Raw genomic sequence first — 26,050 nt, 5'->3', positions numbered from 1 at the left:
GAGCTAATGCCAGGGACTTAGGTGGAGAGCAAATGTTTTGAGAATGATGAGGGCAACAAATGTACAAATGTGCTTTACACAACTGATGTATGTATGGATTGTGATAAGAGTTGTATGAGCCCCAATAAAATGATTGAGGAAAAAAAAAGAATGCAGTCTTGCTCTTTCTTCCTAGTTCAGATTATTACCACCTCACACCTGACAGTTCCTAACTGTGGCACCCTGCTGAACATTGTCATCGTGTCCACTGTCCACAGACTCATCTTTTTCAGACATCACTTTTGTAATGCCCTGTGCGCCTTTGCTGGTCCCTACTATATTGTGTGTGGGGGTGGGCTCTGTATGAAATTTTGTTGGAGCAGAGAAAGAAATGAAGTGAAAGAGTGAGCCACGATTACCTGGGCGAAGAGGTTTCCAGGAAGGTGGGAAAACAAGATACGGGCTCTGGGGCTTGAATGAGCAGCCAGGCATGTGTGCTGGAGAGGACTGAGTGCCGGCCACGGACGGGAAAAGAAGTCAGAAAGACAGAGATTAGGTAAGCTGTAGAGGCTACATTTAGGACTACGGGCTGTATGAGGAGTCTAACTGGATTTTGAAGGAGAATAGCTGATTACAGCATGCCATCAAGCCACTTATTTTAGAATCACTGGATTTTGTTAGAGGAGTCTGGTGGTGTAGTGGTTACGGCCTGGCTGTTACCCACAAGGGTCCGCAGTTTGAAACAACAGCTCCCAAGAGAGAAAGATGAGGCTTTCTACTTCTAGAAAGACTTCCAGTCTCAGAGACCCATAGGGGCAGTTCTACTCTGCCTTTATACAGGGCTGCTATGAGTCAGAACCAAGCCGGTGGCAGTGAGATTAGTTTTTATTTTGTTAAATCAGTACTAGGCTTTATAGTATGATTTAAGAGGAAGAAAAAAATTATTTTCCCTACTGCATGTATTTACAGTAAAATTTTCTTTACATTGGGCAGAGTGTTCCATTGCTAAAACTGAATATTAGCAGTATTTCCTGAGCCATGCAAAAAATGAAGTTATACAAAAACGTTTTCTCTCAAAATTGAATGCCTTCATTGGTAAAAAATGAATATAAAACTCTGAATTAAGATAACTATATATACAATACATATTTGCACATATTTTAGGATGAGAGATGCTGATAATATATATTTTCTGATAATAAAATGATCACTTGTTTGTATGATCGATATTCTACCTCAGATTACTCCAGGATTGAACAACAGAGTCACTGACTGTGACAGGCAGCCTCTGAGATGAGACCCCCGGGATCTCTCCCTTCTGGGATTCACACATATGCTATTCTCGCCCATTTACTGTGGACAATGGAGGGAGCCTTGGTGGCATAGTAACCACGTGTGGGGCTGCGATCAGGAGAAAGAGGGGGCTTTGTACTCCCATACACAGATAAGGTCTTGGAAACTTACAGGGCAGTTTTACCCTGTCCTATAGGGTCACTATGATCGGCATCAACTCGGCAGCAGTGTTGTTGTTTTTCTTGCAGACCTAACCGTTCACTTCTAACGAGTACAATATGGCAAAAGGGAAGGACTGCTGCTTTTGAGGTTCGGTTACGAGAGACTGTGCCTCCCATCTTGGGAACTCTCGTGCGATAGCTTTTCTGGGAGAAGTCAGTTCCATGTGTGAGCTGTCCTACGCAGATGCCCTCAAAGAGTCAAGAAGAAGGCTTGCTCCAGAAAATGAAAGGACAGCCGTAGAGTCGGTGCAAATATTTGTCGATTGCCTATCTGATAAGGGAAGTGTACCTAGTATAAAGAACTCTTAGAACTAAATAATAAAAAGTCAAATAACCCAATTGAGAAAAATGGGTAAAGGTTTGGAATAGACATACAACAGTCATTAACCATGTAAAAAGATACTTCACACAGTTAGGTATTAAAAGAAATGCACATCAAAACCACACTGAGATACCACTTTGCAAACATTAAGATGATTATAGTAAAAAAGGACAGAAACACCAGGACATGGAGAATTAGAATCCTCATGCACCGCTGTTGGGAGTATCAAATGGTATGGCCACCTTAAAAAATAGTCTCACGGTTCCTCAAAACGTTCAACATAGTTACCATATGATCTGGTAGTTCTACTCCTAAGTACACATCCAAGAAAAAATATGCATGCTCACACAAAAACTTGAACATGAATGCCAAAAGCATTATATATATATAATACATATGCCATCAAAAATATATGTAAGAGCCCATAAGAACCAGAAACCCTAGTGGTGTAGTGGTCTATTGTGCCCATCAACTGATGAATGGATTTTAGAAAGTGGAACATTTACGTTATGAAATATTTGTCATTAAGAAGGAATGAAGCGCATCGACATGTTACAACATGAAGAAACTGTGAAAACATTTAACTGAAAGAAGCCGAAGGGTCACAGACTGTAAAAATTCATTTATGTGAAATATCCAGAATAGGCAAATTCATAATAATCTACTCAGAAAGCAGATGATTGTTTAACGGGAGCTGGGGGACAGGGAGGATGGAGTGACACTGCTCATGGGCATCGGATTCTAAGGTGCTGAAAATGCTCTAAAATGGATTGTAATGATGACTATCCAATTCTCCAAATATACTAAAAAACAATGAATTGTAGACATTGAAAGGGTGCTAATAAATGTCAAGAAATACTTTTCATACTGAGATAAACCTATTTTTAAAAGAAACATTACATTCTAGTTCATGATCCTAAGTGCAATTTAAACCCATGAACTTTTTGAAGTCCACTTCTTGTAGATGATTTAAACATGGGAGCCAAAACGTCTCTCATAAAGATAGAAGCCGAAAAGAATGATGACCCATTCAATGAGCCTTTCCCCTGCTGCCAAGTGAATGCCTAAACCATACTGTGTGGGAAAATGCAGTTGTTTAAAAGATAAAATAAATGAGTGGGAGGTAGAGATTGCATTCTCTGAGCCCTTGGAAACTTACCATCATCAAAAAATAAGCTTGTGATTTATTTGCCTTCTAAAATATGCAGTCAAGTTAAGGGAAAACATGAGTTGTCAGTAGCCTCTCAAATGGGAGTAACAGAATTTTAGAGCCAAGAGGGGACTTGAAAGATCACCAACCTAAACATTTTCATTTTATAGATGAGGGCAAGAAACACTGTATGACTTGTTTATGGGTCACACATCTGGTCAGGGGCTGAGCCGGGTGAGAAGGAAGGGGTTTCACTCCAAGTCTGGGTGGTTTTCCAGGACACCATGCTAATCCATTTCAGGGAGGGGGCAGTTTCTGTACCTGATAGAGGAAATGGACCTGAAGTTGAGGTTATACCTGTATCCTTTAGCACCTTACTAACTTCTGAGAACACAGTTAGGTCTCCCACTAACTGTGTTTTTGTCAAATTCTTCAGGAAAACATGTTTTCCCTTTATTTTCTAATAGTTTTAGGCCAACTTCAGGGACTTTGGTGGCACAGTGATTAGATCACTCAGGTGTGAATCGAAAAGTGGCAGTTCAAACCCCCAGCCACTCCAGGAGAAACAGATGAGGCTGTCTGCTTCGTTAAGATTTACAACCTGAGAAACCCTATGAGGCAGTACTGCTCCAGCCTGTGAGGATCACTACGAGTTGCAAATGACTACGGGGCGATGGGCCTTATCATTTTTTAAAGACCAAATTCACTGTATTTCTCCTTTGGGTTTCTGAGTCCCATCTTCATAACTAAATCGTCTTTGGTTATTCAAAATATGGTTGACCACACGTTTTTGGCCACTTACTATATATCTTGCTAGGTGGCGGGAGAGATCTTGTCTCCCACTACAGAAGTTTAAAGTACAGAATACTTTATTCCCCAGACTCTGTGTAAGGAGGGTAAGAGCAAGGGACGTAGGCACCGCCAATCAGATTCACCAGCTTCAGACTGCAAAGCCACGGCTAAGAACCCATTCTGAGCAGTGCTGTCTGGCTCCAGTGAGGGCTCTTTCAAGAATGGACTGTGGCACTGGTACTGGAGCAGACTTCAGGATCAGTGATGTCAAGGGTATCAGCTCTAGCCTCTGAGCAGCTCTGTGGCGTAAATTAGGGCTTTGGTTTTGGTTTTAAGGGGCCTCCAAATCTGGTTCTTGGGTTCTCATAAGGATTTTGTTACCCTAGGTTAAGTTTTGTTGCTGGAAATCAGGCAAACTGACCGATAAAAGCTATAAAGAAAGTAGCTGGGACAGGCTCTGCCATGCTGAGTCTCTCTTGAACAGCAACTATAGTAGTGTACAAACCACCCCTAACCAAGACCCAAACTCACTGCCGTCAAGTCCATTCTGATGCACAGTGACCCTACAGGCCAGGGGAGAAGTGCCCCCCCCTCCCAATGGGCGTCTGAGGCTGGGACTCTTCACAGGACTACAAAGAGGAGCAGCGGGGTTCAAACCTCCTAGAGCAACTCATAACCCACCCCGCCACCAAGGCTCCTAGCAGGGCTGTAATAACCGTGCCGTCTATTTGACTATTTATAAAGGTATTCCTTACTGACAAACTGCATGCCACATGAAGCTTCTGGAATAAGAGAAAAGGAAGCATCAACGGGCTAGCACACTAAGCAGAGTGCTGAAGAACAGCAAAGCCCACCACGCCCAGAGCGGAGGCCAGTTTTTTGTGTAAAACTTTCTGTCTTATTCTAAGTGCAGGTCAGGTTTCCTGGGAAAACACCCAGCCAAATCTACAGAAATTCAGACAGTAAATTCATTAGCAAAAGACAGTTGGCTCTGCCTGTTCAGGGGTATGTTTTGTTTTGCCTGTGGAACTATCTGTTGGTCTGGGACAGGCTAGTTCAGGGAAGTGGCTGGCATTTACTTACTGGAAAATGTTTAAAAACGGCTTGGTTTTTTTTTTTTGGTTTGCTTGTTTTGGGGGTGGGGGGTAGGGGTGGTGTGTGTGTGTGTGTGTGTGTGTGTGTGTGTGTGTGTAAGTGCCAAGGGAAGATAAAGAAAACTTAGAACTAAATGTCTGCTAAATTTCGATGGAGTGCATTTACCTAACTAAAAGTCAAATTTACCTAATTAAAAGCCAAAAAATTTAGATGGAGTGCATTTACCTAATTAAAAGCCAAAAAAAAAGGTATAGTTTACACCCCCCAATCAGTTTCTCCATGTTTTAATACAGGAGTGAAAAGCCTTTCAGGTTATCATGGAAGCTTCAGGGAGCTAGCTTCTAAGTAAATCTACAATGAGTTTAAATACTTCACCTCTGGTTTGGGCATCATGTCCAATTATGTGCTTAATATTAAACATTTCCAGCTAAGTGGAACATAAACATAGTAGCTGTTACTTTTAAAAATAACACAAACTGGTAATTAGTTTTACTCTTTACTTACTACCAAATTGTACTTCTAAAACCATTTAGTGTGCTACATAACCCGTGTTTTAAAAAGTGCTTTGCTATAAAACACACAAAGCGACCTTTGAAAGGTATTTTCACATGCGTGATATGCTTGATGAAGTACAGTCAGTGAAGTAGAGGAAGACCCTCAACACAACGGATCAGCCCGGTGGCTGCAGCTGGGCTCGACTATGGGGACAGTTGTGGGAATGGTGCCTGAGTGGGTGGCGTGTCCTTCTGTTGTACAAAGGGCTCTTATGAGTTAGGACCAACTCCACAGCACCTAACAACATATATATGAAATGCATTATCAGGAATTTTATTTTAAACTCCGATATACATACCAAATAAGTCTTGTAAATGCTTAATTGTATTTATTTCTACCCTCTTGCTAGCCCACATAGTTTATATGCATATACAATTTTTATGCATATCTCACTCAGAATTTTCATCATAATCCTTACTTCATTTAACCCTGATTACCGCCGTTTGAACATGGGAAAGTGGACACAACGATCGCACTGTCCATTAGGGTAGCCCTTGAGACACAACAACTGGAGGTCTAGGGCACTGCTCATTATTTTCTTCCGTGTTTACTAATGCACTATCATCCAGATCAAAGTCACACAGGAGCCGGTGACACGGTGCAGTCTGTCTTCTAGCAGGAGGCAGAAATGGCCTCTAAGACATCATGCCTGTCCTGTCCCCATGTCAAGAAGTAGGTCCTTCAGCTTTCACATATAAACGTGATTTATGTACTTAAAAAATATCCTTGGTGGTACAAACAAATTGCATTTCACATTTAACGAAAGGGCTGTGCCTGGGGAGCTGAAGAAATGGGCTCCGCTCAGTTCTGCGCGCGCGGCTGGAATGGATGCCCTGCCCCACCGCCGTTTCTCATCGGCTGTGTGAGCAGTTGTGCTAGAGTGCCTCCCATTCTACTTCCAGCTCAAGAGTCGTCACAACTACGAACACCTTGCTCCTGAGAAAGACTGGGGTCTCAGAAGGCATGAGTCACAGCTGAGTCTTCTTTGGAGACCTATACATTCCTTAGCACCGAATATTTGTAAAACAGAACTTTAATTATTTTCTACTACAAAATCAAATAAAGGGCCAGATCCTACAGTATAAAACTAAGCTATGATTGCAAATAAGCATTACTTAACATTGATAATGGGGCCCAAACATGCTTCTTAGTCAAGCAAATGCTTCCATTTATCTGAGGCGCCCTGGTGGCGTAGTGATGACGTGTTTGGCTGCTAACAGCAAAGCCAGCAATTTGAAACCACCAGCTGCTCCTTGACAGAAAGATGAGACTTTCTAGTCCTGTAAAGAGTTCCTGTCTCAGAAACCCACAGGGGCAGGTCTACCCTGTCCTGTGGCATCACTAGGAGTCAGCATTGACTGGATGGCAGTGGCGTTTGGGTCTTTAGATGTAACAAGAAAGGAGCCCTGGTAGATTTTGAATTGGGCTGCTAAGCACCAGGCCAGCATTTTGAACCCAGCGGCCACTTCACGGAAGCAAGAGAACACTGACAAATAGGGCCGTGTCTATGTGAAGTATTCTGCCCTCTGAGGCTCCATAAACATTAAACTATCCCAGACTTCTAGGCTTCCTCTTTACACACTGGCTAGCCTGCATGGTAGAGTTTCTCAGACAATCCCAATGATCCCCACCTACTGATACTCACACCCGTGTGTTAGCCCCTTCTGTAGTGGACCTGAGTTGATCTGGGGGACCAATAGCCTAAGGTAGAAGTGACAGCATGTCACTTCCCAGATTAGATTGCAAAGACCATGGTTTCCATTGTAGGAGAAATCTCAGTCACTGCATGGAGCACTTGCTCTAGGGCAAAGCACGTCACCAACAGCCCCACGGAGAGGCCGGCCTGTCACAGCTCGAAGGACAATCAGCAACCCCCTGAGTGACTGTACAAGTAGGTCCTTCAGTCCCGGTCGAGCCTTCAGGTCCAGATTGACTGCAGAGTACTGAAATCAGAACTATCCTGCTAAGTATTCCCAGATTCCCGACTCACTGAAGGTGTGTGAGAGAATACATAGTGTGTTAGACAGGGTTCTCTAGAGAGATAAGACCAGATTGCTGATAATTTTATATATATTTATAAAGATAGATATATATCACAAGAAATGAACTGTTAAAAATTATAAACAGATAGATATATAACACAAGAAACGAACAGTTAAATTATAAAGCAGTACAAATGGCTCAGTGTAACTCACTCCCATGAGAGAGTTGTGAGACACTGGCAGTCCTTCAAGTCTTGAGGGCTGCCCGGTGGTCCTCTGTAGAGAGGAGCTAGGCTATCCCAGCACAGGCAGCAAAACAGCAAGGCAGGTCACCAACCATCAGCCAGGTCACCAACCGTCAGTCCCCAGCTCAAGAGATGTCAATTTCAATCGTGTGGTCTTAAAGGGACCTCAACTTACAGTGACACAGTCCACAGGCTAGGCGTCCCACAGGTAGTGTAGCCTGTAAATTGAGGCACAGAACAAGCAAGGCAGCCGCACACTTGGTCCGATGATCAAAGAGTGAGAGACAAGAAAGGCGAGGCTCACCGAGCCATTTATCTCTCTGCCCTTCAATTAATCCCACTTGTGCTTATCGGCCAGGCTGGCACAATAAACTATCTCACATAGTGATATTTTTCCTCAAATAAAGCTAAGTTACTCAGTAATAGATAACTAATATGCATAAAAAAACAAACCCCACTACCATGGAGTCATTTCTGATGAAAGCAACCCCATAAAACAGAATAGAACTGTCCCTCTGGGTTTCAAAAACTGTAACTTTTTATGGGAGTAGAAAGCTTTGTCTTTCTCCTGTGGAGCGACTGGTGGTTTTGAACTACTGGCCTTGCAGGTAAGTATCATCTTACCTAGATGATTATAATGCCTTTCTAGCTGTTATCCTACAAAAGCCTCATTCCTTCCTTCTAATCTATCCTTTACATTAATACCAGGGGAATCTTTCAAAAGCATGATTCTATTCAGGCGTCTTTCCTGCTCAAAATCACTTGGTAGTTCCCCATTATTCATGATAGGGTTATTTGTCTTTTTATTGTTGAATTATTAGTTTTTTTAAAAAGTTACTGATAAATAGTTCACATACCATACAATTCAATGGGCTGAAGGTTTCAGAGGTATGCAACCATTACCACAATCAATTGTAGAACCTTTTCTTCACTATTCATTCCCCTTTCCCCCTCAAGCTCCCCGCTCATAACTTACTGTCTATATAAACGTACCTATCTTGGGTTTCGTAGAAAGAAAATCATATCTCCAAAAATCCAACAAAAATAACAAAATAAAACACAGAAAAAACTCACTCCAAAAGAGAGCATGGCTCTTTGCAAAAGGCGTTTAGGTGCAATCTGGGAGCTGGGAGGGCTTCCCTGCCCTGCAGACCCCGTGGCCATGGCCAACAACTTGCTTCAGTCCACCTATCTGGGCTGGGGAGACCAGACCTATGGCTTCATTGACCTCATGGACATGGCACGGCGCTTCCGGCAGCACACGGACACAGACAGACAGGAGCCCATGATCACCTGGATCCTGTGGGTATACAACCAGGGGGCCAGGTCCTGTGCCTGACCTCAGCGGACTGCCCATCCTGGGTAACCTGACCAGTGATGGCCTCTTTAACTATTACCAGCGGTCTCTGCAGGGCAGCTGCCAGCCACTGCTTACCTGGCTGCTGAGAGCCTGGCCACCTTTACAAACTTCAGGGCCAGTGAGATGGACCTCAAGCCCTGGGCCATGCTGGAGGATGGCATGCCACTGGTTCAAGAGCTGGGCATGCTCAGCTGGATTGATCAGGACCCACCCTCCACTCGGTACTCTGAGAACGTGGCCCTCAACCAGGACGTGCAGAGGCTCCTGCTGACGATGGAGCCTGAGGAGCTGTGGTCTCCAATGATGGCCATGGTGACGGCTAAAGGGCAGATGGTGCTAGAGGCGATGGAGGCTCTCCAGAACTGTGTTTGAGGCCACCGCCAAGGCCTGCTGGGGCCAGGCCCACACGCAAGGGGCTCGTGGGCTGGCTGCCGGGCCAGGGCAGGTGGAGAAGCAGCCAACCTCGTGCTCCTGGAGAGGTACCTCAGGGGAATCAGGCTCACCCAAAGCCTGTCTGCCCAAGGGCCACCTCAGGAGCAGTTCCTGCCTTCGACCTGTGGGGAGGAACCACCCGAGAGCTTCACTGAAGCCCACATACCCAGCACATAGGATACTCAGCTCCTGCCTGCTGATGGCAGACGTGTGAAGGGAGATGGATAAGCAATATATGGAACTAAGGGGGATGAGGCCACTCCCTGGCAGCCCTAAGTATGTCCTCAACCCTACCAATGGGGGAAGTGGGGCCACTTGAGGGCAGCAAGCCTTGAGAGGTGAGATATGGGGGCAGTTCACTTTGGCCAGTGCGACACTGCCCTCCTTTCTGGCTACCTAGGCCCTTCGACACTACAGGCCAAGTGGAAGCGACTCATGGAGTACTTGTTATAAAAACATCTGTAGCACCGTAAGCACTTTTGCCTCTACTGTTTCCTGCGCCAACATAATGTCCCCCCTGGGGAGCAGAACCCTGGTGCCCTCTCCTTGGCACTAGAGGCATGTGTAGAAATGACAGTAATGCCACTCTTGGATGGGGGGCAGCTCACAGTGACCACCTGTCTTGTTCATCTTTTTGTATATTAAAAGCTTATGCCTAAGCTCCTTAAAAAATAAAGAAAGCAGAATAGAAACCAGAACAAATTAAAACTGGGCTAAAAAGGAAAACAAATGATATATATATATGAAAATTTGTTTATATATTCTACATAGTTTTTTATATGAGATTCAGACTTCTTAAGATTTTCTAAACTTTGATTATGCTAGCCTGTCATTCCACTCCTAGCTTAGCTAAAATCCACTGCCATCAAGTCGATTCCGACCCATAGCAACCCTACATAGGGTTCCGAAGGCTGCAAATCTTCATGGGAGCAGATCTCATTCTTCTCCCTCAGAGTAGCTGGTGTAGACTTGAACCACAGACCTTGGGGTTAATAGTCCAATGCTTATCCAACACCACCACTGGGGCTTCTTCCCTAGCTTCCAAGTGTATTAAGCAACCACAGCAAAATGACCATGCGAGTGCTCAGGGCAGTGTGTAACACTCCACAGAAAGTTACGATACCATTCCCTAGTGTTTTCACAGTTGGTATCATTGCGTGAGAGAATGCACAGAGGAGTTGAACTTGGGCTTACAGAGCAATTCTTCTGAAAAACAGAAATCTGAGATTATATAAAATGGCTTAATTTTCCAACAAACTTCATAGTTCCTGATTTCCGGGTACAAAGATAAATCCATTCAGAGGAGTTTAATATGTGTAAGTAAAGAAACAACTTGGGGGGTGGTGTGGTGGGAATAAGAAAAAAAGAAGAAACAACTTGGATTTGAGAGGATTCGCAGGAGGCTCAAACCAACTTTGTTGGCTCAAATAGATGCTTTTCTCTTGTTTTTATTAGTTGAAAGCTGAGCCTGTCTGAGCAGAAACAGATCCATGTCACCGAGTGGAGAGGGAAAGTGAGCTCACTGAAAGCTACTGGGACTGAGAAGGTCAGTTCGGTACAATGACCCTCAGAAACTGGCTCGTTTGGGTCAAGGAAAATACTCATAGCCTAAGAAGATGCACGGTACACCGATCTCATCTAAACCTTGGGGGTCTTGTGAAGGTTCCCATAAATAGTTAAGTTCACATTTTTCATTTTAAAAATCTATTTTCAGGTTTATTTTGTACAAGAGGATTCAAAAGAAGCTAGGCTATGTGGGGGTGGACTAATGGTTTGGGGGAGGGACACACTGATACCTGGCAGCAACAAGAAAAGGAACCAACCAGAGGAAACGAGAGAGGAAAGAAACAACTAGAAGAGAACGCGTTCACGTGAATTTTAAACATGGCCACAATTTCCTGACACAAATACAACACAGAACCCTTTCTCTTGAGTAGTGTAAGATAAAGAAGCAGGTGAGCGGTGGTTACAGTAAGGGTGGTTTGTTGGGCCCCTGAGTCACTACTATAGATGGTTACCTCCTGAGTGCTGAGGAGATAGACTCCACAGGGTTCTCAGGTCACCTTTCCGAAGCAGATCACCAGGTCTCTATTCCAAGGTGCTCTGGGTGGGTTTGAACGGTCAACCTTTCAGCAAATAGTTGAACACTTAACTGTTTGTGCTATCCACCTACCTAAATATGTTCAGTGATGATTCAAGGAAAGATGATTCAAGGACCTACACAAGTACTCAAGTGGCCCACAGGAAGTGCTTTTCAGGGGAGAGAGAGGCTTTCATTGGTAGATCCCAAAGGATGGGCAGGGTAAGCAGCATGGAGAACTGAGGGCAGGGCATCCAGGCAGCCTGTAGGCATCACATTTTCTGTCTTTATCATTGACCAGCTTTCACATACATATGAAGCAACTGGAAAAGCCATGGCTTGTGTAAGGCGGACCTTGCTCATCAAAGAGATATTATTTGCTTTTTAAAAACTTTAAAGAAGTCTTTTGCAGGAAATTTGTCCAATGCACTGTTTGGTTTTCTTGTCTGCTGCTTCTAATGGATGTTGACTGTTTATCTTAGTGGAATGAATTCATTGGTAACTTCAATTTTTCTCCATTTATAATGATGCTGTTTATCCATCCAGTTGTGAAGATTCTCCTTTTTAATACAACAGATATAAAGTTAAGGAGCTCTGGTGGCATTGTGGTTACACACTGAGCCGCTAACCCCAAAGTCCAAAGTTTGAAACCACCAGCCACTCCTCGGAAAAGAGATAGGGCTTTCTACTCCTGTGAAGAGTTACAGTCTCGGAAACCCGCCAGGACAGTTCTACCCTGTCCTGATAGGGTTGCTGTGAGTCGACATCGAACTCGAGGGGAGTGAGAGATGACAGGGTTGGTACTTGGTAATTAAACACTTTTAAATAAACTGATTAACCTAGATTCCAGGTATTATGAGTAGAGCAGTTTGGTTGGATCCTGAGCCTGAATGCATCTGGATTTTATTCCACAGACAATGAACAGCCTCTGCTGGGTTCTGAGACAGGCACTGGCATAATACAAGCCGCATATAAGGATTATTCACTTTGATAACAGACGACAGAGCAAATTGTAGTAATTACCAAAACAAACAAGCAAACAAAAAAGCACAACCAAACACTACAGAATGGATAACTCATAGAGACCCTATAGGACAGGGTTGAACTGCCCGCTGTGGGTTTCTGAGACGGTAACTCTTGATGGGAGTAGAGAGCCTCCTCTTTCTCCTGAGGAACTGGCTGGTGGTTTCAAACTGCTGACCGTGTAGTCGGCAGCCCAACATGTCACCACGACGCCACCAGGGTTCCTCAGTAGTAATTAAAGTGGGAAAATATATAGAGACCAGTTAGCATACTACTGCAACAATTTGGACAGAAGGGTAACCTCAGTAACCCAAAGCATGGCCAAGGCAAAGCTAAAAACAGGGGCAATCAGCAGAAGCGGGAAGCACTGCCTCCCTCCTTCCCATATCCTTACTTTATATTCCTTGCTCCCACCCAAACTGCAAGCACTCTGTGGATTGCAAAAGCATGGGGGTGGTGAAGGAGAAGGAACCCAAGGGAGCACTGTGGGAACGAGAAATGGACCTAACCGATGAGGGAGTGGGTGTGAACTATGAGGAAAGAAAACACTGATTTACCAGTCAAGAGTTAGTTAGTGGCACTTTGTTCCACGAGTTACCCCAAACCCCTGACGGCCATCTGGACTTCCAGCGCACCCCTTCCGGTTTACGCATTTCTTTCACCTGCAGTACTGCTTACTAGGGAGTCCTGGTGCCATGGCACAGCACTCGGCTGCTGACCAAAAGTTGGACTGGTCATTCCGTTTTCGGGTTTCAAAATCATGGAATCAGCTTTTACTTCTCCCTCCTTCATAAACCATCAGGTGCCAAGTGCTATAAATTTCTCCTTTGAAGATTTCCTTTCTCGCCACTCCAAGCCTTTAACCAACCCCCTCTAAGACTGTGCAGCGCCTCCAGCTCTTCTCCATTGCAATTTACCTTATGCTTCTCCCAGCTCATTCTCTCTCCACTTTTTTCTATTTACAGACAACAGTCAGACCAATAGTCTCTTAAAAGAACCCTCACCCTATTACATGAAGGGACTTCAGTAAGTATGTGGGGAAATGGAATTTTAAAATAATGGCATTTTCCCCACAATTTCTTTCAAATCCCCTCATGTAGATAGCTTAAGGCCATTGCTGTAACTCATCAATGACTGACATCATTTGGCTGCAACCCAAGCAACAAACCCTTATTGCTCATCTCTCTCCAACATGAACCTTCTCTTTCCTACCTCCTCCCAGACGTCTCATTCCACCCCAACTTAGCACGTATAAAGTACAGTGCAAGCTGCTACTGTTAATTTGTCCATCCCATATCCTTAACTTTAAAAAAGTCTTGAAAAAAATTAGAATGCACCTAGTTAAAACACCATATTTCAGAGCATCCCGTAATGCTAGGCTTCAGCATGTGCACAGTGTATGTCAATGAGCTACTAAACACTTGCTAGAAAACATTTCCTTTCCAGGTAGCTGTTAATATGCCTTCTTCCTTTTTTCCTGTAGAGCCATTTTGTGATCATCTGGGAGAGGCCCAGAAAATCACAACAAACTGGGTGTTAACATCCTTAAGGTGTTTCACCAACACCAGCAACTGAACTGGTTTACTGTGCTGCAGGGCTGTGAATTTCCTTTATTTATTCATATATATATAAATATATATATATCCATATATATAGAGAGACCATCTAACTAGCTAGTTAGCTAAGTAAAACCTGATTTATTTAAATCAAATTTTAGTTAGATTTTCTGTTACTTGTAGTTGAATGCAACCCTTTATTTAAACAAACACTTTAACCTTTCCTTATATTTAGATTTTAAGTTTTCTGTACAGTCTAGTAGTTCAAATTTTATCTCCCAGGGTGCCAAATGTTTAGCCACTAAGATTTTATTATCCATTGTTTTCTTATATGTGATTCCAAACTTATGGCACTGGGAATTTATAACTACCCTGTACCTAACTGATTTCTATTAAAAAAAATAATTTCTATGTTTAAAAATGATGCTGTTTCTGGTTTAAAATGGATACAAATCATGTTGTTGTTGATCCAGGCTTATGTGGTATCTTAATATTTATAAGGGCACAATGAGCTTACAAATGGAATCTGAAAAATGGAGCGGAATTTCCTCCCTTAAATGACTATCTTCTCACCAGAATACTGCTAAATCCATCCCCAATGTGGGTCTTTATAAAGGTTTTCAAAATTGCAGTTGGTATGTTAGATGCCATCAAGTCAGTACTGGTCACAGCCTCCCTCCATGCAACAGACCCAAACACTGCCCAGTCCTGCCCGTCCTCACAATGGCTGTATGTTGGGACTCACTGTTTCAGCCACTGTGTCCTTCTCTATTGGGAGTCCCTTCCAACCTGAGGGGCTCATCCTCTGGCATGATCCCAGACAATTTGCTGCTGCCACTCATACGGTTTTCAGTTGTTAATTTTTCAGAAGTGGACCACCTCTTCCTTCTTGGTCTGTCTTAGACTCGAAGCTCTGCTGAAGCCTGTCCTCTATGGGCGACCCTGCTGGCGTTTGAAACACTCGTGGCATAGCTTTCTGTATCACAGCAATACGCAAGCCACCGCACTGTGAAAACAGGCACGTGGAGGGTGGTTGGTATGGTGAGTGTTTGTTCTCATCATCTTACTTGCCAGTTCTAGATAATGAATACATCTGTATGTACTTTGCGTTGCGAAGCCCTGGTGGCTGTGACAGTTGGGCTCTTTAACCTCGAGGTCAGCGGTAAGGCCTTCCAGCCACTCCAGGGGAGAGAGGGGAGGTGTCTACTCCCATGAAGCCTCAGAAGCTCTACCCAGGCTTGGAGGTGGAACTGAGTCGGTGCCAGTGGCTTTGGGGTTTATACATTTTGAGGGAGGGAAATCTGTTCTTCAGATCAACAGTGTGACTTTTCACCTTTTCTTAGCAGAAATTCTCTCAGTGTGGGCATTTTATATGTAACTGGCAAGTAAGATGATGAGAATGATCATTCACCATACTAACTACCGTCCACGTATGTTTGTCACACTGCGGTGGCTTGCATATTGCTATGATACAGAAAGCTATGCCGCTAGTATTTCAAACACCAGCAAGGTTGCCCATAGTCTTGGGAGTGCCCCCAGTGTTTATCCAACCCATAAACCTCCTTTTTATGTACCAACATTCTCTTTTTATTAAAACCACCATATTTACTTTGTTGCTTCTTGCCCTTCTGTTATGTTCTAACTAAAAATGTATTTCATGTGCTGGCAAAGGTATTTGGGCACCACTGCTAGTACATTTCTCGAGATTTTATTTACACGGAAAGTGTTTTGAGAGAGAATATAATTACAGTTGAACCCTGTAGTCATTTGTTCACCTACTTGGCCCTTTAATAATTATAGGCTGAGATCTGAGTACCAGCTCTGTGAATTTTTATTACCCAAGTATCACAGTAATTTAAATAATATGGCCTACAAAGGGAAGGGGTCTAGCCAAAGCAAATCAATGTACGTGCTGGTCAAATAATTGCCTCTGCTAATGGCTGTGTTCCTTCCCTGATGAAAGATGTCGGCACAGTAGCTACCATAAAAAACAAACCCTTTCTTACACTCTATATTGTTGAACTATATATCAAGGGTGATGGAAAGGAAGTGAACAATTTTACCACAGCGTCAGTAGAAATAATTAAAGCACGAAATGTTGACTTATAGTACAAGTAGAACTTCCAGAATTCTTTTTAAAAAACAGCAATCAATTTTCATTCATTATCCATTGCTCTGCCAATCACATAATCATTTACAAGAGCCTTTTCAAACACACCTAGTATTTCCTTTCACGTCAGTAATCTTCTGTGTGCAGCCCTCCTCAGTCAAAGACAGACTTTTCTCACAGCACTAGCATGTTTTCACTCTTATGAGGAAAATCAAATTATAAAGGGAGGGCAAAATGAAGAATAAATTACCAAATAAAGATTAAAAACAACACGAACAACACAGAAGGATGTGATTGGTACCTTTTCAATGGTGTAAATTTCACACACATGTCCTACCTAGACTGTTCATTCTTAAACTTTTTTGTACCCACAGCTCAAAACCACCAAGGAGAGTCATTACAACATCGTAGTTTAAGACCAGGCATTTACAACTTTACTATAATTGGTGATTCAAGTTCTTCCCAAACATTCCCATCCAGTATACCGCATAAACCAACAATTCAATGTGATCTGACTCCCTGTCTTTTGCCATCTCTCCAAAACTCTACAGGCCCAAGTAGGTCAGAAAAGTTTATCAAATCCACAGCTTGTTTTTCTTTCCTGGCTTTACGCAGCTTTCGTACTCAGAAGTTATACAAATATATTTTATTCCACTTTCTCAAACCCGTCAGGATTAAAACTCTGATACTGGGAATGTCTTTGCAATGTCAATGAACAGGTGTCTAAACTTTTCGTGCCTATTTTACTCTTCAGATTTTTAATTAAAGATTCACTTTATGACTTGTTAGGTACAAATACCTAAAAAACCAAAGAAATATAGTACTGGGTCTTCCTATCTGTCAATTTTTGCAGAACAATTGTTGAAAAGGAGTGTGGAGAGCAAATGTTTTGAGAATTATAAGGGCAATGAATGTACAAGTGTGATTTACACAATTGATGTAAGTGTGGATTGTGATGAGTTATATGAGTCCCAATAAAATGATTAAAAGGAAAAAAAAAGAAAAAGAGGTTGGTAAGGTCAATGCATTCTTCATTATGAGCATGCAATCCCAATGCAGTAGAAAGGCAACCTATAGTATACATGTTAATTATTTTACATTTAAAATGATTAGATTAAACCGCTTGTTAATTGGTTCCAAGCACAGAAAAAAAATTTTAAATAAGAAAACATTTCAGGAATATGACTAAATATTTCAAATTAAAAGTAACACCTCATAAATAAGAAATCCTCTAAGCAATGTTCCTTTGAAGGTATTTCCCTAAATAATATTTTCAAAGGAACATATACATCAGAAGAAAAAAATCTTTTCATATGACCACAAAGTAATGAATTACCAAATAACATTTACCTTATTTATCCTTTCACTCAACATTTACTTAACAAATTCAAAGTACTGCAGTACACCCTCTTTATATGATTCTCAATGAATGTGAGTAAGGATATGGTGTTTCAGTATAAAATCTATCTTAAATTCTGGAGTCTCAAATAGTTTTTAATAGTCACTTATCTGTCTTTAATATTAAGAGAATAATAAACGGTGAACCAGAGTATATTTTATGCAATATATTTAAATCCTGGCTATGTAGTAGTTGTGTAAACGGCACAAATTATTGTCTGTATTCTTGATGTGTTCATCTGTAGAATGAAGATAAAGCATTCTGATAATATTAGTATGGATAAAGTGCCTTATCTTACAACGTTTCCCAAGAAACATACGGATCTGGGTGCTGGGGATGCACAGTAGGAAATAGCAAACATGGCCAACAGGATTCCTGGGCTCACAGCGGAGAAAAGCTGTCAGAGCTGACTGAAAAGGAGAAAGATCTCAGAGGAAAGCTAGATAAGCCATGGGATCAGAAAAGCCTACAAAATAATTTACATGCAATGGTCAAAATATACATGGCAGAAACTGACTATAAAGGGATCTGAGGAAACTTTTTTTTTTTAAATCGATTTATTGGGGCTCATAAAATTCATCACAATACATAGAGCAATTGTGTAGAGCACATCTATACATTTGTTGCCCTCATCATTCCCAAAATTCGCTTGCCTCTTGGGTTGCCGGAATCAGCTCATTTTCCTTTTTCCCCCTCTCCCCCTCCCTTCCTCTGGCCCCCTCCCCCAGAAACTTTTAAAACCAATGAACACATTTTATTTATCATGATTGAGGTAGTGGTTTCACAACATTTGCCAATACTCATTAAACTGTACACATAAAATAGGCGAATTTAATTGTTATGTAAATTACATCTCAAATTTGATTTTTTAAAAAATGTGTAAGTCTTTAATACACACACACACACACACACACACACACACACACAAGGGCATACAAACAGGCTGAGGAGCTGATCTTGATTAAAGGAGCCTAAATGAAGGCAATATTTAATCTTTGGATCTTAAAGAGTTTTAAAAGGTTATCAAGAACATTTGGAGAGCAAATGTGAAAATTTGAATATGGGCTATAAATTTAACTATCTTGAATCAATGTTAAACTTTTAAAGTTTTAAAATCATTCTGGTATGGTTATGTAGAAGATTGTCTTTTTCCTAGAGATGCATGCTCAAGAATTTAGGGGCGAAGTGTCAAGACGTCTGCAGCATACTTTCAAAGGTTTAGAAGAAAGTACACGTGAGTACATATGGACATATCTATGAGACCCACAAATAAAGAGAAAACATGTGGAAAATGTTACTTGGTGAAATCTAGGTAGAGGGTCACTAAATGGTCATTATACTCATCTTTCAACTTTTCTGCAGATTAAAATTTTTTTAAAATAAAAATTTGCAGGTTGAAAAATGGAGGGGGGCGAGGGACAGAGGAGCCAGCCATGTGATGTAGTATTATGTTGTCAGGTAAGATAAGAATGGAGGCATGACTCTCGGCTTTGTGAAGATATTGGTCAATGATGAATGACCCTTTTACAAGAGCATTTCAGTGGAATGAAGAAGACAAAGGCTTCACTAAAGTGGAGAGAGGAGAGGGTGAGAGAAAAACAAGTAGAGGTGGTGATCACAAGAAACCCTTTCAGGAGTTTTGTATAGACTAGCAGGGACATTGGATATGGCGCCAAAAAGTTCCTCCACCTCCAACCCCCAAAACCAAAGATGTTAAGACATTTTGTATGTGGAAGGGAGTGAACCAGTAGAGAAGAAATTGATCAAGTGGGAGGGAAGAATATAATTTCTGAAACAAAGTTTCTAAAACTGGAAAAGGGTCTGGGATTAAGGAAGGATGGACCTTGGGTGATGGCAATGACAGTGAGAGTAACATAGACGGTAACCCCTCCAAAGCATTTTTACTCATTTGATTCATACACCAACTCTAAAACCAAAGCCAAATTCACTGCCATTCAGTTGACCCTATAGGGCAGGGTAAAGCTGCCCCTTTGAGTTTCCGAGACTGTAACTCTTTACAGGAATAGGGCGCCCCATCTTTCTCCCACGGAACTGGTAGTTCCGGATTGCTGGCCTTGCAGTGAGCAGCCCAAACGAGTAACCACCATGCCACCAGAGCACCTTTACCAACTCTAAAAGGAGAACACTATTATACATATCTGCCTTTACAAACGGGAAAGCTGAATTATGGAAAAATTAATTAACTTTTCCAATTACACATATTTAATAAGTAGCAGATCCAGGATTAGAACTCAGTGGAAGAGACATTTTTCTAGAGCAATAAGAAGAAAGGCAGAGTTTATGAGTGTAGATACAGCTGGGCTGGTGAAGTTGGTAGTGGAAAGATGAGGTAGCTTCTTCTATGATTACATCTATTTTCCCAATGTAGCATTTGGTGAGTTCATCAGTTAAGGAGGTGAGAAGAGATTTGGAGCCATGAGAAAAGAAGGTGAGAGATCCTTGTTTCAGAGAGAGAGAAAGTGAGTTTACTAGTATTGATTGCCTTTTTAAAATTAATGGTCATAAATTTTAAGTGAATCTACTTGTCCTGGCTGAATAATATTGTCTAGCTATTTTAGCTGTTTGAGAGTAGACCTAATACAAGAAGACAGTTTGGTGTAACTACTAGGAGTTTTGCCAGACAAATGGGACCAAAGAAGAAAAGTACTAGGCAGAAAATGAGATTTGTTAGACGGTGATAGTGGTGACAGTGGTTCATGAAATTTAGGTTAGGTAAGGAGAAATAAGGGGGCTTCAAAAAGTTATGTGGAAAATGGAATTAAAAGATCATTAAACATTTCCACATACCTTTTGAAGCCCACTTGTGTGTGGCCACTAAAGATGTAATAGATGCTAGAAAGTAACAATCTCAAAGGACTGGAGATTTGGGAGGTCAGAAAACAGTTGGAGGGCATGTCAGAGCATGAAGCTGGGAAGAAAATCAGGCTTTAATTTGTGCGTGAGGAAAAAGGAAGACCGAAGAACCATCAATACATATCTGAATTAGGGTGCTGGCAAAGAATGCTGATAATACTGTGCAATGCCAAAAGAACAAACAAATCTGTTTTGGAAGAAGTAAAGCCAGAATACTCCTTAGAAGCAAGGATGGTGAAACTTCATCTCACATACTTTGGACATGTTATCCGGAAAGAGCAGTCCCTGGAGAAGGCAATCATGTTTGGTAAAGTAGAAGGGCAGTGAAATAAAAGGAGGCTCTTAGAAGAGATGGATGGACACAGCGGCTGCAACAATGGGCTCAAACACAAGAACAACTGTGAGGGCGGCGCAGGACCGGGCAGTGTTTTGTTCAGTTGTGCATAGGGTCGCTACGCGTCGGCACTGACTCGGTGGTACCTAACAACAAGTTGGGAAGTATCCTCAGAGCAAGAGGTGAAGGAACTATTCAGAGACAAGGCTAGGAACGTAGCCCAGTATTAGATACGTGGTAAAAACTCAATATTTTTTAACTTGAATTTTAAACAGGAAAAGGGTAATTATCCTCTAATTGTTACATTTTCCAAATCTATGATGGGCTCATCTTAAAAAATAAATCCTTAGGCCAAGATACGCCAAGTGAAACAACATTGTATTGCTTTTGGCTTAACATAAATGGGTAGTTACTGTTACAAAATAAAATCAGGCAGTCTCATGCTAAGAACTCAATATTAGAAAGAAATCAAATGAATTTTGCCTTGATGGAACTTAGAAAATAGTCCTATTGGGAATGACCTAGCCAGGAGTTAAACGTACTCCAGCTTAAGCAGAGGAACCTAGGTACTTAGAGAATGGGAATAAAAGGTATCTCCTAAACAAATTCTTGAAAGATAATACATTGTCTTTCTTGAGGGAGTAGTGTGACTAGTCCAAGAGTGGCTTCCTTTACCAAATGAAGATTATTTTCTTTACAACATTTTATTTTTTCCTTAAATTTATTCTGAATTGTCTTCACAAGACTAAGGAAGTGTCTTAATTCTCTTATATTTTAACAAGAGAATATCCATATTGTAAGTCTATAAAGATGCCTTCTAAGAATTCTCAATAAACTAACAACATGCTGTTGTTGTTAGGTACTGTCGAGTCAGTTCCAACTCATAGTGACCCACGCATAACAGAACAAAACACTGCCAGGCCCCGTGCCATCCTCCATTGCAGCCCGTGCCAATCAATCTCATCAAGGGTTTTCCTCTTTTTAGCTGACCCTCTACTTTACCGAGCATGATGTTCTTTGCCACGGACTGGTCTCTCCTGATAACATGTTCAAAGAACATGAGAAGAAGTCTTGCCATTCCTGCTTCTAAGGACAATTTTGACAATCTCTTCTAAGACAGATGTCTTTGTTCTTTTGGCAGTTCGATATCCTTCACAAGCACTATAACTCAAATGCATCGTTTCATCTTCTTCAGTCCTCCTTATTTACTGTCCAACTTTCACCTGCATGTGAAGTGATGTGCAGACGGTACACGCTTGCTTGTGGAAAATGAGGAGGACTTAAAGCACCTGCTGATAAAGATCAAGGATTGCAGCCTACACTATGGATTACAACTCAATGCAAAGAAATCTTCACAAATGGACCACGAGGTAACATCATAATAAATGGAAAAGGTTGAAGTTGTCAAGGACTTCATCTTGCTTGGATTCACAGCAATGCTCATGAAAGCAGCACCAAGAGATCACAGGATGTAGTGCACTGGGTAAATCTGCTGCACGAGACTTAGACTTCTTTAAGTGTTGAGGAGAGAGGTTGTCACTTTGAGGACTAAGGAGTAACTGACCCAAGTCATGATATTTTCCATTGCCTCCTATGAACGCTATTTGTAATTCTACAGCCATCTCTGGTCTTAAAATGTACAATGGCATTTGATACTTACCCCACAAGACTAAATCTGCTTAAGTGTTGGACTACTAACTGCAGATGGGTGGTTCAAACCCATCAGCCACTCTATGGAAGAAGGTAATTTGCTCCCTCTCAGAAACCCCATGGAGTAATTCTCCTCTGATAGGGAGGGCCTTTCTGTGATGGAGTTGACTAAATGGCAGTGGCTGTTCACACGAAACCTTATTGGAATTTATCTAGGATCCCAGTATTTTGTTTCATTGTACTTTATAGCTATATTTAGTAATTTAATATGATCATCTATTCATCTATCAGAATGTAAAATGAATCATGGTTCATTAGTATAAAGAGCTTTCCATTTTCATACATGTGATTCTATTCTTACCACTAGACAAAACATTTACCAGATAAAAGGACTTAAGAAGGATGGCTAACACTCCTATTTTCAGCAAAGCTCAGTATCATGTGTTAAAGAAAGCAATACGTCAACCACATACATTGTGCTCAGTTGGCATCAAAGAGTCAGATTATTTCTCTTTTCCATGAGAACCCAGCTAAAAGAAGTCTTTCCTTCACTGAATTTCCTTAGCACTTTGTATATTTCTCCTGGGACTTCCGCTTTGGATTATAGTGATTTCTATTTTATTTTTCTTGTGGTAAGCAGGTACACTATGCCGTAAGATCTTTGGACAGCCTCAAAGTACTATGCTATTACTTATTAATGCACTGTCAGAACACAACAGGACTTCCGTGACTCTACCCAGGAAGGTCCCAAATAACACAGTCAGGTAAACAAAAGAGAATAGCATTTTCCCCCTTCCTTTTAAAAATATGGTAATTTTTAAAACAGAATGATAGAATTTTAAACTAATGCATGGGTGTATATAGCCCAGGTGATTTGGTTAATCCGTAGACTCTTGGCTAAAAAAAGAAGCACATATCATTCATAAATCAAAATTTCAACTTACCATTTATGTTTATTGCTGGCAATACAATAGACATCTTTGGTCTTGTGGTTTTATTATGAGTGGTAGCTGGTAACAGCAAGTGATCCTAAAATGGACAAAGAACATTCTGTTAGCTATTAGTCCTATAAAAGGCCAAATTCGAGGTCTCCAGGAAACTCACATTTTGTTGGGATCATGAAAAGCAAAAGTTTTTATTTGAACTTGGCTTGAAGATATTTAGCTAAAAAGCATCATAGATTCATTAAATACAATATTATTACAAGATTACTGTGCAATCATCTTGGAATATTTCTTGGTTGGGATAATATCTACTTCATTAATCGTTCAACAAACCTGCTAGATGGAAGACTCAGCAGAAAGTAGCATTTGGTGTCACTGGGAATAACAACATTTTAATGCAATTTAGTGCAACAAAATCAACAGGGTTACACAATTCAACTATTAGCAAAGCTAGCAGGGAAATCTAGAATGTGAAAACCAAACACATTTATGTACATGAGTAGAACAGTATAGAAAACATTTCCAGTGACTTCTCCTTGTCTGATTCAAGGCAACATCTCCAAGAGAAGGTGCTTATTTTAACAAAAGAGAAGAAGGGTGGGGAAATTGTTCTGCTAGAGTTCCTGTATTGCAGTACACACGAGTTGGGTTTTTTGAGGGGAGAAGGGCATAAGAGGGTATGTGAAGGGGGAGCCGTGCATTGTTAGACACAAAGCTTACACATTACTGAGATATTTTGTATGGTATATCATACTCAAGACTTAACTCCTATAATTAAAATATTGCTTTAAGGTTACCAAAAATTGATTGCAAAAACCAACCAAACAAATCTTGCAAGCCCCAAATTAAGGCCATTGTAAAAACAAACAGACTTGAATTCCGTTGGTTCTGGGTTAAGTCAGGCTCAGATGTAAATCTGAGCTTCCTGCTGAGGTCAAGATGCCATACTAAATGACATGTTTTAAAACCTAGTTTTCAGCATATAAGGTCTCCTCTTTTATATCTTCATTAAATGTCAGGCAAAGCAGTTCCTTTTGCAACCAAGCCCAAGCCACCCCCACTGCCATCAAGTCTCAGAAGTCAGTTCCTTTCATTTAAAAGCCATTTGCTGAACACAGCACCCTCCCTTGTATTCAGCACAATGTTGCAGAAGACACTTCCTTTTAAAGAATAAAAATCCAGAGTTTTTTTTACTTATTGGAGAAATAATGTCCTTTATGGCAGAAATAAGCCATCTGCCTCCGATACCTGCTCTCCTCTAACATGAGACTAGACACGTCGCTGAGCACAAAGCCCACCAGAATAAAGGCTATGTTCCCTAGCTTCCTTTGCAACCAGGTGAGGCCGTACACAAGAGTAAGTTCTGGTCAGTGAGCTATATGGGGAAGTGGTGCGTGCAGCTTCTTTAAGGTGGCAGTGTTGGAAGGCACCCCTCCTCTTCCTGCTACCTAGAATACAGATATGTCTGCTGGAGCTGGAACGGCCATCTCAGACCATGATATGGAAGCTTTACATCGAGGATTATGGCATCACCAGCCACGAGGAGCTAGGAGCTTCCATAAGATCCCTAGAACTTCTACATGAGACACAATTCTAATTTGTCTACAGCACGAACATTTAGAATATTCTGTCACTTATAACTAAAGCTAATTACAAGTTTTGGCATAAGTAATCCAAACAGTACCACACTTAGTCAATGGTTAAATTAACCAAGGATGGCTTGACTATTTTTTAGCAGCATGAAACAATGCAGGTTTCTAAGCCTCCTGATCCTCCTTTTCCTCTCCCGTTTTCCTTCAGTACATATTAATGACCTGGTAGAGGAAAATCAATCCCCGAAAGGTAGAGGAACACTGTGATGACTCAGATAAAATTTCTTTCCTTCCAATTAAGTCAGTTAAAATAATCCAACTCCAACAAACATTTAAAAATAAAAATGGAAAAAACTGAAGAAGGATGTGCCCATAAAGAAACACATATTTGGCACTGTCATTCAAAACAAAATCACTCATTTCTCAACCTCTTTGATTGGACTGCAGGAAAGCCTAGATAGACCTCAGAGGCTATGGGATATTTTCAGGGGTGAAACTATGTGGATAAATAGTATAATCAACACTCTGTTATTCTTATTCCCAGAAGAAGTTAGGAACACACTGGGGGGAAACACAGAAACATTTCTCTGTGAGAATAAAGCAACAGTTTCTCAATGTTGTGCAAGACTGTGCATGAGAAAATATGTGATTTTCATACAGCTCTCACAGTACTGTTTTCCAGGCCACTTAGTTACTGGAAGAAAAGAAAAGAAAAATCCAACAAGATATCAGTATACAGCATAGCACCCAAAGTTAACTATTTCTTCCCTTTGTAAGAAAGTGGAAGTGTTAAAGCTGACTTATCAAAAGAAAGGGACCACATTTTGTTTGGCAGGTTCAGGCATGCTTCACAATAAAATTAAGGTCATAATGAATGCTGTCAACTGTAAGTCCTACAAACCTGTGAACAATAGCACTTGCTTATCTGATCTCTATTTTATTTTTTATTTTTATTTTTTTAATTTATTTTTTTAACATTTTATTAGGGGCTCATACAACTGTTATCCCAATCCATACACACATCAATTGTGTAAAGCGCATTTGTACATCGTTTCTCAAAAC

The 26,050-nt window shown here is 41.3% G+C and overlaps 1 protein-coding gene across 6 annotated transcripts in view; it reads right to left on the bottom strand.

The window, feature by feature from the left end:
* The window catches only part of ATF6 (activating transcription factor 6), a 223,077-nt gene that overhangs the window by 33,071 nt on the left and 163,956 nt on the right, over nucleotides 1–26,050 (bottom strand). For all 6 annotated transcript variants that reach the window (XM_045297893.1, XM_045297895.1, XM_045297890.1 and 3 more), the window contains one exon: nucleotides 23,397–23,481. In XM_045297893.1, the coding sequence (XP_045153828.1) occupies nucleotides 23,397–23,481 (85 nt within the window). The remainder of the gene's footprint in view (nucleotides 1–23,396; nucleotides 23,482–26,050) is intronic.

This window comes from Echinops telfairi, unplaced genomic scaffold, assembly GCF_000313985.2.
Source record: "Echinops telfairi isolate 266 unplaced genomic scaffold, ASM31398v2 ScPeMD7_7424;HRSCAF=8462, whole genome shotgun sequence".
In the NCBI taxonomy this organism is placed as follows: Eukaryota; Metazoa; Chordata; class Mammalia; order Afrosoricida; family Tenrecidae; genus Echinops; species Echinops telfairi.
Note: the sequence above shows the minus strand (reverse complement) of the source record. Positions and strands in the feature narration are given on the sequence as shown.